Source organism: Littorina saxatilis, linkage group LG3 (assembly GCF_037325665.1).
Source record: "Littorina saxatilis isolate snail1 linkage group LG3, US_GU_Lsax_2.0, whole genome shotgun sequence".
Lineage (NCBI taxonomy): Eukaryota > Metazoa > Mollusca > Gastropoda > Littorinimorpha > Littorinidae > Littorina > Littorina saxatilis.
The window spans coordinates 50,786,843-50,803,289 of NC_090247.1; the positions used below are offsets into that span (position 1 = coordinate 50,786,843).

General features: G+C 46.3%; 1 protein-coding gene across 7 annotated transcripts in view; it reads left to right on the top strand.

The window, feature by feature from the left end:
* The window catches only part of LOC138962588 (uncharacterized), a 106,660-nt gene that overhangs the window by 62,546 nt on the left and 27,667 nt on the right, over positions 1-16,447 (top strand). For all 7 annotated transcript variants that reach the window (XM_070334456.1, XM_070334454.1, XM_070334453.1 and 4 more), the window contains 5 exons: positions 727-907; positions 3,364-3,572; positions 12,388-12,597; positions 14,359-14,483; positions 15,583-15,721. In XM_070334456.1, coding sequence (XP_070190557.1) covers positions 727-907; positions 3,364-3,572; positions 12,388-12,597; positions 14,359-14,483; positions 15,583-15,721 — 864 coding nt within the window. The remainder of the gene's footprint in view (positions 1-726; positions 908-3,363; positions 3,573-12,387; positions 12,598-14,358; positions 14,484-15,582; positions 15,722-16,447) is intronic.

Below are 16,447 nucleotides of genomic sequence, written 5' to 3' on the forward strand. Positions count from 1 at the left end.
AATGGTGTTGCCTGTCTGTGGGCATGTTTCCTTTCACCAAAATTTGAGTACAGCGTGTCAGATGGTAATCACCATGTTGAAGGTTTCATTATACTTCCATAAATTGCTTCTAGGAGTAATTGACTCTCAGCAGAAAGTTCATCCAAAAAGTCTTTAGCTTGCATTGTCTGCTTTATTCATCGGTCCTTCAAACAGTGACCAATCAGTTCAAACGTTCACATGCATTCCTTTCTCTCTCCCCCCCCCCCCTCTCTCTCTCTCTCTCTGACTATCTCTCTCCATACCTGTCTCTCTCTCTATCTCTCCCCCCACCCACCCCTCTCTCTCTCTCTCTCTTAAGTAAGACCCAGGTTGCAATTCACATGGCAACAGAAATGGTATTATCATGTGACTCAAAACAAACAGACATTCTCGTCTTTTGCATACGGATGTTCTTTTTGTCCCCACAGTTCCTCATGACAAAGTTACCAGCTAGCTTTCGGCATTTAAAATCTTAAAATACAATACAATTGAACCCTCCTTTTATAATCCCCTTTTCAATTTAAGACACTCACCCCAGTTTAAGACCTTGTTTTATGGTTATAAGCCTCTGTAAATTTACCTCCAATTAAAGACTCCCTCCTTTTTAAGACCTGATTTTTTCAGATTTGTGGAGGTCTTAAGAAGGGGGGGGGGGGGGCGGTCCATTGTATTTATTTTACCCCCCTGTTATCTGTGTGCTAACAGGGCAAAGCTGAGCACATCACAATCTCTGGCCACGACGGCGGCACCGGTGCCAGCAGCTGGACTGGAATCAAGAATGCAGGGTTGCCGTGGGAACTGGGTATCTCTGAGACCCACCAGACACTGACCATGAACAACCTGCGCTCCCGCATTGTCCTGCAGGCTGATGGGCAGATCCGATGTGGTAGGCTGAAACATTTGTGTTCGGTTTTTGGATAATTCGGCGCAAGTTGACTTTGCAAAGTATCCGGATCATTGGGTGAAGTTGACTTTGCAAAGTATCCGGATCATTGGGTGAAGTTGACTTTGCAAAATGTTCGGATTATTCGGCGAAGTTGACTTTATGAAATGTTTGGATCATTGGGCGAAGTTGACTTTGCGAAGTGTTCGGATTATTCGGCGAAGTTGACTTTGCGAAATGTTCGGATCATTGGGCGAAGTTGACTTTGCGAAGTGTTCGGATCATTTGGTGAAGTTGACTTTGCGAAGTGTTCGGATCATTGGGTGAAGTTGACTTTGCGAAGTGTTCGGATCATTTGGTGAAGTTGACTTTGCGAAGTGTTCGGATCATTGGGTGAAGTTGACTTTGCGAAGTGTTCGGATCATTTGGTGAAGTTGACTTTGCGAAGTCTGCTGCACGAAGCTTTGGCACTGAATTTTTGTTAGAAAGACTTTGCAAAGTCTTCGTGAGGTCAACTTCGGACTCAATTAAAGAAGGCCTTGAAGCAGAAGATTTTATAAAAATGGTTGCTAGGCAGCTTTGTTATTTCAAATCTTTCTTTACATATTCTTACTCCGAATCACAATAAGCATTGACGCAGTCTGAGATGCTACAGGTCTGAAATTCGCTTACCCGTCAAAACTTGGGCTTTTCTCGGAAACTATAAAAGTGACCGGGCTCAAATTTTATGTGAACGTGACTCATTGTGTTGTGAATAGCAATTTCTTCCTGTCCATCTGATGCCTCATATAATATTCAGAACTGCGAAAGTGACTCGATCGAGCGTTTGCTCTTCTTGTTATATATTTAATTTTCAGAGCTTGTTTTTAATCCGAATATAACATATTTATATGTTTTTGGAATCAGCAAATGATGGAGAATAAGATAAACGTAAATTTGGATCGTTTTATAAATTTTTATTATTTTTTACAATTTTCCGATTTTTAATGACCAAAGTCATTAATTAATTTTTAAGCCACCAAGCTGAAATGCAATACCGAACCCCGGGCTTCGTCGAAGATTACTTGACCAAAATTTCAACCAATTTGGTTGAAAAATGAGGGCGTGACAGTGCCGCCTCAACTTTCACGAAAAGCCGGATATGACGTCATCAAAGACATTTATCAAAAAAATGAAAAAAACGTTCGGGGATTTCATACCCAGGAACTCTCATGTCAAATTTCATAAAGATCGGTCCAGTAGTTTAGTCTGAATCGCTCTACACACACACACACACACACACACACACACGCACACACGCACGCACACACGCACGCACGCACACACGCACGCACATACACCACGACCCTCGTTTCGATTCCCCCTCGATGTTAAAATATTTAGTCAAAACTTGACTAAATATAAAAAGATATTACCAAAATGGTATTTTAGCTGACAAAGACATACTTCAAAACCGGTCCTTGTACGTGTTTTTATTGTTCGTGTTTCTGGTGAGTACATTTTTATATTTAGTCAAGTTTTGACTAAATATTTTAACATCGAGGGGGAATCGAAACGAGGGTCGTGGTGTATGTGTGTGTGTGTGTGTATGTGTGTGTGTGTGTGCGTGCGTGCGTGTAGAGCGATTCAGACCAAACTACTGGACCGATCTTTATGAAATTTGACATGAGAGTTCCTGGGATTGATATCCCCATACGTTTTTTTCATTTTTTTGATAAATGTCTTTGATGACGTCATATCCGGCTTTTCGTGAAAGTTGAGGCGGCACTGTCACGCCCTCATTTTTCAACCAAATTGGTTGAAATTTTGGTCAAGTAATCTTCGACGAAGCCCGGACTTCGGTATTGCATTTCAGCTTGGTGGCTTAAAAATTAATGAATGACTTTGGTCATTAAAAATCTGAAAATTGTAAAAAAAATATTTCTTTTATAAAACGATCCAAATTTACGTTTATCTTATTCTCTATCATTTGCTGATTCCAAAAACATATAAATATGTTATATTCGGATTAAAAACAAGCTCTGAAAATTAAATATATAAAAATTATTATCAAAATTAAATTGTCGAAATCAATTTAAAAACACTTTCATCTTATTCCTTGTCGGTTCCTGATTCCAAAAACATATAGATATGATATGTTTGGATTAAAAACACGCTCAGAAAGTTAAAACGAAGAGAGGTACAGAAAAGCGTGCTATCCTTCTTAGCGCAACTACTACCCCGCTCTTCTTGTCAATTTCACTGCCTTTGCCATGAGCGGTGGACTGACGATGCTACGAGTATACGGTCTTGCTGAAAAATGGCATTGCGTTCAGTTTCATTCTGTGAGTTCGGCAGCTACTTGACTAAATATTGTATTTTCGCCTTACGCGACTTGTTATTGTTATCTTGTTCCTGCTTTTTCTCACCTGCAGTCTCTTGTTCCTTATCTGTACTCCTTACTTTCTGCCGCTGAACAGGTCGCGACGTGGTGGTGGCGGCTCTGCTGGGGGCTGACGAGTGTGGCTTCAGCACTGCGCCGCTGATAGTACTGGGCTGCACCATGATGAGGAAGTGTCACCTCAACACTTGCCCCGTTGGCATAGCAACCCAAGATCCCGTGCTGAGGAAGAAGTTTGCAGGCAAACCGGAACACCTCGTCAACTACCTCTTCTTGATGGCTGAAGAGGTAATAAAACCGTACTTTCGGGACTATAAGACACAACTTTTTTCCTCAACTTTTACCCCTGCGCCCACGGTCTCGATTAGCATTAAAATGCTGAATAGGCGATAAACAATAATAACCAACCAAACTCCTGCGCCTTCTTGACTGGTATCGCCTTGTGTATGGCTGGTCTTTCGGATGAGACGAAAAACCGAGGTCCCTTCGTGTACACTACATTGGGGTGTGGACGTTAAAGATCCCACGATTGACAAAAGGGTCTTTCCTGGCAAAATTGTACAGGCATAGATAAAAAATGTCCACCAAAATACCCGTGTGACTTGGAATAATAGGCCGTGAAAAGTAGGATATGCGCCGAAATGGCTGCGATCTGCTGGTCGATGAGAATGCGTAATGTATTGTGTAAAAAATTCCATCTCACACGGCATAAATAGATCCCTGCGCCTTGAGTCCGAGTCTGGAGATACGCGCGCGATATAAGACTTCATATAACATAAAGAAGAGTACAGATCTACCTGCATCCCAATACAAAGAAATATAAAACTCCCTCTCTAGTGATATGTTTGTTCCTGTTTCTATGATCTGGACAAAGTTTTCTCTCAGACATCAAAGGCGTCAGTCTCATAATTGAAAATTCAGTCATTGACCTGGGGTCAGAAGGACAGTGTCTGTAAACTAGGGTAGGCAGCAGTGGCCGAGGTCTTGTCGGTTGCGCAAATAAGTTAGGTTACGCATGGAGTTACAAACACGTAAAGCCTACGTATTTCGTAGCTCCGCAAATGCGTAACTTGGTGGTCACGACACTTGCTTAGTCGTTTGCGGAGTAACGAAATATGTAAGGAGCTAACGCTGTGCGCAAAGTTGTACTATTTTTAGTGAAGGGGTATATCCCGTGAAGTCGCGTCTAACTAGTGACGTCAAAAGCCTCAAGGAAGTCTATTAGTCTCGGCGATACGGAGAATTCTTTCTTTTTGTGTACTTTACGTCAAGATGTTGTGTTTGATTACGTAATATAGTATTCGTTTTGTTCTTTATCACGTTGTCGAAGCTGGAGCTCCAAAGCACCGCGGCGGACATTTTAGTGAAGTTGAAATCCACACCTTGCTAGAAAAAAAAGAAGTAAAGCAATGAGGATTTGTTCAGCAAAATCCGTTGGCGCCTGAAGTTCTGCCGCAAAAGCATCAGAAAAAATAACCTGCCCGCCATGTTTTTCGCTACACGCGTGCTGCGCAAAGGTTTACGACAGGGGGGGAGCTGTCATAACTTTACGGTGAACGTAGCAGCGCAAGTTTTGCTACGCTCGCATCATGCCCACCACGTTTTTATCTTACGGTGTCCGTAGGCTCTGCGCATATGCGTAAAGCCGCTACGTAGCAGACAAGACCTCGGCCACTGATCTCAGCTGAAAATAAAGTCATTGACCTGAGGTCACAAGGCCATAAAGCTCTCAGAATGCAGATTCTTTGAACTCACCGCACATCGGGGAGAAAACATATTTCCACTCTGTATACTTCCTTTGACTTGCAGCCAGTACACTTGGTAGTCTTAATCTTTTGAGGCTTCGCGCTATATAAGATCTGAGAAGCACCCTAAATGCATGCGACATGTGCAACAAGATTCGTTGAGAGTTACGCAGGAACCAGTCCCCTGGCACCTGCGAGGATAACTAGCATTGAAATGAACAAGCAAGTCTAGGCATGTCTGCTAGAAAATGCTTTACAATTCATGCATCTTGTAATTCCATGTCTGCATGGTATGATTGCTAAATACAATTTAACCTGCCTGTTACGACCACCCGAGGGACTACCCCGAAGGTGTCTTTATGGACAGGTGGTCGTTGTGGGAAGATGTTTTTAAATAGGGAAAAACTTGTCGGGGATTCCTTTGGGTGGTCGTTATCAAGAGGTGGTCGCTTGGGCAAGTTCAACTGTAATTGAAGTTTGTGAAAAATTCCTCCAGGCATGTCGGCTAGAAAATGCCTCACATCTCATGCATCTGCTCTTTTCAAGAACAAGAGGAAGATTATTCCGCCATATAGCATAAAACCCTTTGGTTTTTACATTTAGTCAAGTTTTGACTAAATGTTTTAACATAGAGGGGGAATCGAGACGAGGGTCGTGGTGTCTGTGTGTGTGCGCGTGTGTGTGTGTAGAGCGATTCAGACTAAACTACTGGACTGATCTTTATGAAATTTGACATGAAAGTTCCTGGGTATGATATTCCCGGACTTTTTTTTTATTTTTTCGATAAATGTCTTTGATGACATCATATCCGGCTTTTTGTAAAAGGTGAGGCGGCACTGTCACACCCTCATTTTTCAATCAAATTGATTGACATTTTGGCCAAGCAATCTTCGACAAAGGCCGGACTTCGGTATTGGCATTTCAGCTTGGTGGCTTAAAAATTAATTAATGACTTTGGTCATTAAAAATCTGAACATTGTAATTACATTAAATTACATATCTTACCCAACTCACATATAGCAATTAACCCATAGTTCAGTGCTGATATCGCTGTACGCGTCCCCTTAGCAACAAGGAAGACGCCTCTAAAAAAGAGTGACCGAGACCCGTAAGGGTATCCAAGTCAGCCCGTAAGGGAGGCTGCCTTCCATATGCGCGCGCATATGCCGCCATCTTGTCATTCTACTCTCAGCGCTCAGTGGAGCTGGTCGTGTTTGGTACGCTCCGGCTGTGTTTCAGCCTACTTGCTTGGTCTTCCAGACCTGGTTTGTGTTCCCCTTGGTGTCTTCTTGTCTCCGGACTTCGCATTTGCTGTTGAGGTGAGATCTTTCCATTTTTTACCTGAATTTTGGCGGCATTGTTGGCTTGTTTTCGGACTTACAAAATTTTTTCCAAATTTGTTTGTGAGTTGTTTTCATCATGGCCGACAATGCGGACGGGAAGAGGTCAACATCTAAACATGTAGCTGCTTCGCCCTCTCCTGTTAAGAAAAGTTCTAGAAGTTCTAGAAGTTCTAAAACGCACGGCGATACGCCCGTGTCTTTTTCGGGTTCAGAATCCAAAAAATGTAGTGATGTTGTTGTTGGCGTGCCCGGAGTTTCCGGTTCGTCTGCTAAACCTACGGAGAAGCCCTTGCTCGGGGTTAAGCATGTTGTAGGGGATGTCTCGCCTGTAGGTTCTGGGCTTGCATCTGCGGATTTTGCTTCTTTGCTTTTGACATTAAGCTCTCAGGTTTCGGCCTTAGCGGCTGAAGTTTCGTCAACTAAGGCGGAGATACGTGCGCTGCCGGCAGGTGTCGGGGGTACGTCGTCGCTGGCCAGTGTGCGTTTGCCTCCCTCTGCTACTGTTACGAGGGCGGACGTGCATGCGTCTCAGGATGGGATCTCTCAGGCTCCCGTGGGGTCTCTGGCCGGTGTCCGTTCTTCTTCACAAGGTATGTGCACTCCACGTGAGCGTTGTCTTGAGGGAGTAGCCTCGGGTCTAATCCCAGGTGAAAGTTCTGAAACATCGGCTGATATCCACCGCTTAGTCGGGGTGTCAGTGGGTGCTAAGGGCCCTGACAAGCGAACAGATGTTCCTATTCTTCCCGACTGTGGTCAGGTTGAAGGGCATCTGCTTCCGCCCAGGGGGCAGGAAGTTGGTGGTAGTATGGCTGGCTCTGGACTTGACTCTGTTAGTCAGTACGGGGACCAGCCTCCGGAGTGCATGGAAGGGCACGAAGGCTACCTGGATGACGGTGCCGCCTCTCAGGCTGAAGGTGCTGGATTCTTTTTGCCACGGCAGCTGCCAGATGCGGTGGCTCTGGCGGCTGGAGTGGCTTCGAAATATCTCGAGGAGGAGGTGGCGGTGAACAAATCTCAGTTTGTCCATCCTCCTTCTGCCTTAGGGGATTTCAGGAGTGCTAAGGAACCGAAAAGTTCGTTCCGATTCCGGGAGTCCCCCTCTGTGGCGGTCGAGATGTCGAAGGTTTTTGCGAAAGGTCGAGCTATGTCCGATGCCTTTCCGCTGTTGTCACAGCATGGGGAGGCGCCGGAGGTGGTGGGCCCCTGGTTGGCTAAAGCGGGTCAACACGTTCCTTGTTCTGCGCTCTCAAAGAGCTCTAAACTGTCGGTTCGTCCAGTCGCTCTACTTGACTCTTTTGCTTTGCCGAGATCAGTTCTACCGGTGACTCCGGAACTGCTTTCTCTGCGGGAGGACGGGTATGCCAGGGATAGAACAGTCCCTTACACGGAGTCTGCTCTTCAGGCTTTGGAGGAGACGGGTAGATCTCTGCTCGAGTTGGGTTCCGTCTCTAGTTCTCTCCAACGCTCTTTGTCTAGGTCTATCGCTTCTTCGTTAGACCCGTTTGAGTTCCGTTACGACGCCTCCCAGGAGGATGTGACAACTCTGTTGGCGACGCTTGCCAGGGTCTCTCAGGAACAATTGAGCTTGTCAGCCAGGCTTTACGGGCATGCTGTGCATTCCCGCAGAACTGCCTTTTTGGCGGGTTCAAAGATCCGAGACAGGGGTACCATTGACAGACTTAAGGTATCTCCTTTTACGGAAGGGTCGCTGCTGGGTACTTCCTCTTTGGACGCTTTGCAGAAGGAAACCCAGGACGCTAGGGATCTGGCTATTGCAAGGATTGCTCACCACGGCTTTCAGAAGGTTCAGAGCAAGCCTACCTCTCAGAGTAAGGCTCAGCCTTCTTCGTCTGGGGGGGGCAAGATGCAAAATCAGTCCACCTCTTTTCGGGGTAGGGGGCGAGGCGCGCCTTACCAGAAGAGAGGCTCCTTTGGGGGTTCTCGGGGGTCGGGGCACAAGCCTCACCCCCAATGAGGGTCTCCCGAGCCACTATTCCCAGTAACCCCCGCCTTGGTGGCGGCGGGTGGCCCCTCCAGGGCCTTGGCCGCCTGGACACGCCTGGTGTCCAGCCGGTGGATTTTGGGAATAGTGCGTTCGGGATTCCGTCTCCTCTGGGCAGAGGGGAAGGCACCTCTGTCCAGGATACCTCCGCCTTTCAGATATCCCGTGGACCCGGAAGCCAAGGCAGCCGTTCATGCGGAGGTGGCTTCCCTACTCCTGAAGGGTGCGATAGAGGAAGTTCGAGATCGAGAGTCCCTCGGCTTTTACGGCAGGCTGTTCGTGGTGCCCAAAGCCTCAGGGGCTTGGAGGCCTGTTTTGGACCTGTCCACCCTGAACAAATACCTACGGGTAGTCAAGTTTGTCATGGAGACTCCACTCTCTGTAAGGGAAGCTCTGCGTCCGGGAGATTGGGCCACGTCGGTGGATCTCACCGACGCATATTTCCATGTGCTCATGCATGTTCAAGACAGGAAATGGCTGCGCTTTCTGTGGGGCGAGAAAGTGTTTCAATTTCGGGCACTCCCCTTCGGGCTTTCCCTGGCCCCCTGGATCTTCACGCTGGTCGTTCGCCAGCTTTGCTCCCTTGTCAGACAAGAGGGGGTACGCCTACGGGCGTATTTAGACGATTGGTTGAATCTGCATCAGGACCAGTGCATGTGCAGAACTCAGACTGCGAGGGTTCTCGACCTGGCGGCTCAGCTGGGCTTTACAGTCAATCTAGGGAAGTCAGAGTTAGAACCATCCCAGCGCTTCACTTACCTGGGCATGGATTTCGATACGGTGGAGTGGTTAGTCCGTCCCTCTCAAAAGAGGGTGGACGAGCTTCAGAACTTGGTTCGCTTGTTGATAGGAAAGAGTGTGTCCACGGCCCGGGAGTTGTCCTCCCTACTGGGGCAGATGGAATCGATGGCTCCCCTTGTGCCTCTAGGCAGGGTCCACAAGAGGCCGTTTCAGGCGGCTTTGAGGAGGCAGTGGGACCAAGCCTCTCAGGGCTGGAACGTTCGCATAGGTCTGGGGAGTTGGTTCAGCAACACTACAAGTGTTTGGCTGCTCCCCTGGGTCTCTCAGGGTGTTCCGATCGTTCCTCCGGCGCCGGAGAACATTCTTGTTACAGATGCATCCATGACAGGCTGGGGTGCTCATCTGGCCGATCAGACAGCCTCCGGTCTGTGGGATCTCTCCCTAGCTCCTCAGCACATAAACGTGCTGGAGCTGGAGGCTGTGTCTCTGAGTTTACAGGCTTTCCTGCCGCTTCTGGGGGGCAGTCATGTTCAAGTCCACACGGACAATACGACTGTGGCCGCTTACATAAATCGGCAGGGGGGCACACGCTCGCAGAAGCTGTCGGAGAGCGCTTGCCGTCTGTTGGTTTGGTGCAGCTCGCACAACATACTTCTCTCAGCGAAGTACCTGAAGGGCACGCTCAATGTTTTGGCGGATGCCCTCAGTCGGGGGGACAAGGTTCTGCATTCAGAATGGACCCTCTCCCACCAGGCGTTGGACCGTCTTTGGGTTCAAGTAGACAAGCCTTGCATAGATCTGTTTGCAACGAGATTCTCCACCAGGCTTCCCCTTTTCGTTTCTCCGTTCCCGGACCCTCTGGCGTGGGCGGTGAACGCGTTGGATCTGGATTGGTCAAATCTGCAGGCTTACGCTTTTCCTCCGTTTTGCCTGCTAGGGAAGGTGGTAAGGAAAGTGGATCTGGAAAAACCAGCGCTGGTGCTGGTTGCTCCTCTTTGGCCCAGCCAGCACTGGTATCCGGACCTTCTGCGGCTGGCAGTGCGCCCACCCATTCCTCTAGGCGTTCGAAGGGGCGACCTGTTACAGCCCAGGTCAGGGGTCCCGCACGAGAATCCGCAAGTGTTGCAGCTTCACGGCTGGATTCTGTCAGAATCGCTCTGCGTCGTGCCGGGGCCTCGGCCACAACTCTGAAACTGGTACAGAAAGCACACAGAGACTCAACTAGCTCCGTGTACTCTTCTCATTGGGCTGCATGGGCCAAGTGGTGCTCTGAGAATAAGGTTCAACATCTTTCCCCAAGGTCCATGGAGGTAGCCAACCACCTCTCTTGGTTGGCTAGTAGGGGGGTCTCTCCTTCGTCACTGCGAGTTAGAAGGTCTGCGATTTCTTCCACTCTTAGACAGCTCGGTCGCAAGATCAATCTTGACGGTGTCATTTCAAGCGTGCTTAAGGGAGCTGCCCTTGACGCAGCGCTCTCAAGATCACAGCTCCCTGCCTGGGATCTGTTTGTGGTTCTCCGTTTCCTTGCATCGGAGGACTTTGAGCCTCTCCGGTTGGCTAGTTTACCTAATTTGACGAGGAAAACTCTGTTTTTGGTCTTGCTTGCCACGGCTAGGAGGGGTAGCGAGGTGCACGCACTTTCTGGTCTCGCTAAAGATATTTCCCTGGAGAGGGATGGCTCCTACTCTTTGAGATTTACGTCTAATTTTCTCGCTAAAAATCAAAAGCCCGGTCAGGCTTCGCCTTGCATTCGTATTCCACCCTTGAGCGATATACTCGCTCCTGGAGACCCCGATCTGTCAAATTGTCCTGTCAGGGCGTTAAGCAGCTACCTGTCTAGGTCTTCGCCGATTCGCTCGGAAACTCAGAAATTATTGTTTATATCCCTCAACACTGTGCGGGCGAAGGATATCTCGAAGGTCACCTTGACTAAATGGGTTTCACTGACCATTAAGCAAGCGTATGGATGGTGGCAACGCCAGTCTGGCGAGGTCAGGGCGGTGCTTCCTCTTACGTCAGCCAGGACGCACGAAGCGAGGGCTTGGGCGTCTTCTGTGGCCGTGCTTCGCTCAGGGCGCCTATCAGAGGTCCTGGCGGCGGCTTATTGGAAATCTGAGGACGTGTTCATCAATTTTTATTTGAGAGACATTGCGGCAAGGCGGCAAGATGGCAGTGCGGCTTTGCCTGCTCTCGTGGCTGCAGGGCAGGTCCTGCGGTCTTAAGTTGGTAAGTACCCTCCTCCTATAGTAGCAATCTGCTATATGTGAGTTGGGTAAGATATGTAATTTAATTAAAAATTTTAATAATAAATTTTCATTTGATTAATATACTTACCCAACTCACATCGTTTATTCCCTCCCGCCTCCCCGCTGTGGGGGGTATGGGGGTCTAAAAAAGTAGTGAGTTGGGCTTCGTGTAGAATGACAAGATGGCGGCATATGCGCGCGCATATGGAAGGCAGCCTCCCTTACGGGCTGACTTGGATACCCTTACGGGTCTCGGTCACTCTTTTTTAGAGGCGTCTTCCTTGTTGCTAAGGGGACGCGTACAGCGATATCAGCACTGAACTATGGGTTAATTGCTATATGTGAGTTGGGTAAGTATATTAATCAAATGAAAATTTATTATTAAAATTTTTAATTTTTTTTTATAAAACGATCCAAATTTACGTTCATCTTATTCTTCATTATTTTTTTATTCCAAAAACATATAAATATGTTATATTCGGATTAAAAACAAGCTCTCAAAATTAAAAATATAAAAATTATGATCAAAATGAAATTTCCGAATTCGATTTAAAAACAATTTCATCTCATTCCTTGTCGGTTCCTCATTCCAAAAACATATAGATATGATATGTTTGGATTAAAAACACGCTCAGAAAGTTAAAACGAAGAGAGGTACAGAATAGCGTGCTATGCAGCACAGCGAAACCACTTCCGCGCTAAACAGTCTCGTCAGTTTCACTGTGTTTTGCACGAGCGGCGGACTACGGTCATTGTTAAAAAATGCAGTGCGTTCAGTTTCATTATGTGAGTTCCACAGCTTGACTAAATGTAGTAATTTCGCCTTATGCGACTTGTTTATGTGGATAACATGCATGCACTCATACACTCCTTACAAAAACGATACAATAGTAAAATTAAAAACGCCAAAAGGCTAACAAGTCTAAGTCGTCACTGAAGTACGAGTAACTAAAAATTGTCTCTTGAATAGTAGTTATAGCTATGTTAGCGAATATCATGTATATCATACAATGTTCGTGTCTCCAGGTGCGCACTTTCATGGCCCTGATGGGATTCCGAACCTACCAGGACATGGTGGGCCGCACAGACAAGCTGCGCTTTGCCCCTGACGCCGAGAACCCCAAAGCCATGATGCTCAACTTTGACCGCATCCTCAAGAACGCACTGGAGATTCGCCCAGGCACCAACATCACTGGCGGCTCTGTACAGCAGATATTTGGCATGGAAAAGAGAATTGTAAGAGAAGTGCCTGAGTTTGGTAGAGTTTTCTCCCGAAAGCGGTGTATGGCTGCCTAAATGGCAGGGTAAAAACGGTCATACAAATGAAATTCTACTTATGCCAAAAAACACACGAGTGTTCGTAGGAGTTTCAGCCCACAAACGATGAAGAAGAAGGTAGAGTTGTAGGAAGAGGGCTTGAGTATGGCAGCGTTTTGAGAGGAACGTTTGATTTCAACAGACTTTTGAGAGGAATGCTTGCGTGTTTTTGAGTCACTTGAGAAAAAGTGACTCTATGTAATCGGTCAGTGTTAGTCTGTCCGGCCGGCCGGCCGTCCGGCCGGCCGTCCGTAGACACCACCTTAACGTTGGACTTTTCTCGGAAACTATCAAAGCGATCGGGCTCATATTTTGTTTAGTCGTGACCTCCAATGACCTCTACACTTTAACGATGGTTTCGTTGACCTTTGACCTTTTTCAAGGTCACAGGTCAGCGTCAAAGGAAAAATTAGACATTTTATATCTTTGACAAAGTTCATCGGATGTGATTGAAACTTTGTAGGATTATTCTTTACATCAAAGTATTTACATCTGTAGCCTTTTACGAACGTTATCAGAAAAACAAGGGAGATAACTAGCCTTTTCTGTTCGGCAACACACAACTTAACGTTGGGCTTTTCTCGGAAACTATAAAAGTGACCGGGCTCAAATTTTATGTGAACGTGACTCATTGTGTTGTGAATAGCAATTTCTTCCTGTCCATCTGATGCCTCATATAATATTCAGAACTGCGAAAGTGACTCGATCGAGCGTTTGCTCTTCTTGTTTTTTGCAGGGATGGGATAGTAATGCTTGATTTGTGGTAGAAATGAGAGAGTATTGCTTGATTTGTGGTAGAAATGGGAGAGGAATGCTTGCCTTGGGCAGTGTTGTGAGAGGAATGCATGAGTTTGGTAGAGTAATGGAAAGAATGTTTGAGATTTTCAGATTTCTAAGTGGAACGTTTGAGGTTGACAAATTTCTAAGAGTAATGCTTGAGTCTGGCAGTGCTGAAGACAAATACTTTTTGGGTGGCAGAGCCCTAAGGGGAATTCTTGTTTGGCAGAGTCCTAAGAGGAATACTTGAGCTTGACAGAGCCCTAAGGGGAATTCTTGTTTGGCAGAGTCCTAAGAGGAATACTTGAGCTTGGCAGAGCCCTAAGGGGAATTCTTGTTTGGCAGAGTCCTAAGAGGAATACTTGAGCTTGGCAGAGCTCTAAGGGGAATTCTTGTTTGGCAGAGTCCTAAGAGGAATACTTGAGCTCGGCAGAGCCCTGAGAGGAATGCTTGTTTAGCAGAGCCCTAAGAGGAATACTTGAGCTTGGCATAGCCCTAAGAGGAATACTTGAGCGTGGCAGAGCCCTAAGAGGAATACTTGAGCTCGGCAGAGCTCTATGCAGAATGCTTGAGTTTGGCAGTGCTGCGGGAGGAATGCTTTAGTTTGGTAAAGCTCGACTATGAGGAATGCTTTCGTTTGGCAGAGTTCTAAAAGAAATACTTGAGGGAACACTAAAAGAAATATCCTGAGTTTGACTCAGCAGATGTTCTTCTTCTTCTTCTTTGTTCATGGGCTAAAACTCCCACATTCACGTTTTTGCACGAGTGTATTTTTACGTGTATGACCAGCAGATGTTGATTCTTCTGCTTTTTTGGCATCATTTTTGCTGGCTGAAGTTAGTAGCAGAGAATGTCATATGAACACGCTGTGAACACGCATGTATCCAATCTCCTGTCGTGCAGGGCCACCAACTGATCGAAAAGACCCGCGACGTGGTGGAGGGAACGAGCAAGCAGGTGGTGGTTGACATGGTGGTGACCAACGAGGACAGGACTTTTGGTGCCACTCTCTCCAACTTCATCTCCAAGTGAGTTGATTGGCAGAATACAGACCGGTTTACCTTTCCTATTTTGGAGTAATTTATTACTATTATTGGGATTTTGGGGGAAAAAACTCCACTCCAGACTACGATTTTCAAATGTGCTTCAAATTAGGTTTATGTTGCTAATGTTGGCATTTGTAACCACTGGATTACTCATTTTTTACTTGACCATTACTCGTCAGGTTTTGGGGGTAAACAGGTCTGAGAATATCCCTTTTGCTCCCAGAGTGCCCAATACTGACTTCTCAACTCCCATATGCAGATCCCCGAAACACCCGCTATACATAATGCTACCTATGACGCATATCTTTTTCCATTTCTACTGGCTTCCTGTGAGGTCTGAGCATTCATAATTTCAGAAAAAAGATCACAGTAGTTACCTTGCTTCAGTTTTTGTAAAGTTTGAAATTGACCGAGTTATTTTCCATGCCACAAAGTGCTGTGTTAATACTTTTTTGTAGTGTATTTTGCACAAATTTGAAAAGTATAGTGGTACTTTAAAGCCATATGTACTCGATGACTATACACGCTAATTGCTTTACCAACAGCTGGAGACATGCTAAATTAAGTTCCCTGCAAGATATTGTGGTCTAGGACCCCTTAAATGTTGAGATATTTGAATTTTTATTTTGATCTAGATCATCCTATTTATAGATTTGCCAACAGAGGGAACGTTGACGCAAGGGAAATAACTCCGCGTCTTTGTTGACATCCTCACTTTTTCAGAGGCTAGAACAAGCTGTAATGCATGTATATGGTCCGCGCATGGCGACATATCGTCATTACATGGTCTTATGGTGCGTTTGACATCGATTATGGGCAAACTACACTTTGTAAACACGGGAGCGCGTACATATGCCTTTAAAGAGTTTCAATGTGAAAGCAGGGCCTTTCTACCCCGAAGTGCATGTGTAACCTCAATAAGTGTACTTCCTCTGATTTTTAGGTGCTTCGAACTCGAAGGGAGTACGCCTACGTTATTTCTCAGCTTTAAGCCGATTTTCTTAGCTAGATCTATCTTTTCTCACCCTTTTTTTTGCTGAGTTTGCTGGCATAATGTGAAATTTGGCTTTCTTTTTGACAGCAAATATGCGGAGGAGGGTTTGCCAGAGGGAAGCATTCTCGTCAACTGCAAGGGCTCAGGAGGCCAGAGCTTTGGCGCCTTCCTCGTCAAGGGCGTTCACATCACGTTGGAAGGAGACTCCAACGACTATGTGGGCAAGGTACAGAGTTCACATTAACCAGACATTTTGGGTATTTTACCATTTATTATTTGAAAATTATTTTCTCATCTCTCTCGCTCCATTCATTTGATAGTTTTTCCATGTCAAACAGAGTTTTTTCTTACCTCTCTTGCTCCATTTGTCAAGCACATGTGACACAAAGTAAGTGACGCAATTTCCCTGGATTCTTCATGACTTTGACCCAGCCATTGTTTTAAATCAAGTTTGTCATCATGGCCGATAGTCAGCTCCAATGTGTGTACTTTTGAACAAAAAGAGCTTCACATTGAGTGAACAGTGCAGAGAGCACAGATCAGAGCTAATTCTCACTGGGATGCCAGTCGTTCGCATGATTTCACTGGCACAGATTACCCACCATAATAGGCAACTTTCCCTATCGGCCAGCGCCGCGAAGTCGCGCGATAAATCTGCAATACCTTGCGTGGTCTTGCGAGATCTGCCTCAAACTGCGGGCATGTTTTGATAGCTCTGTGAGAGGTTGCGTTTCAGTGCAGACACTTCGCCTTGAAAAAGGTGAATTTGCACTGTGCAGCAGTGGGCTGCAGCAATGTTAGCCGCAACAATAATCCTAAAATTCGTTCAAAGTACCCAAGCATGGCCCGTACACAAAGGAAAGGCGATCAAGTTTTTTTTTAACACAAACCAGAGAACACCAGCGCTTGTGAAGCGATGGCTGAATTCTCTTCGACGTCTAAATGACGTGCC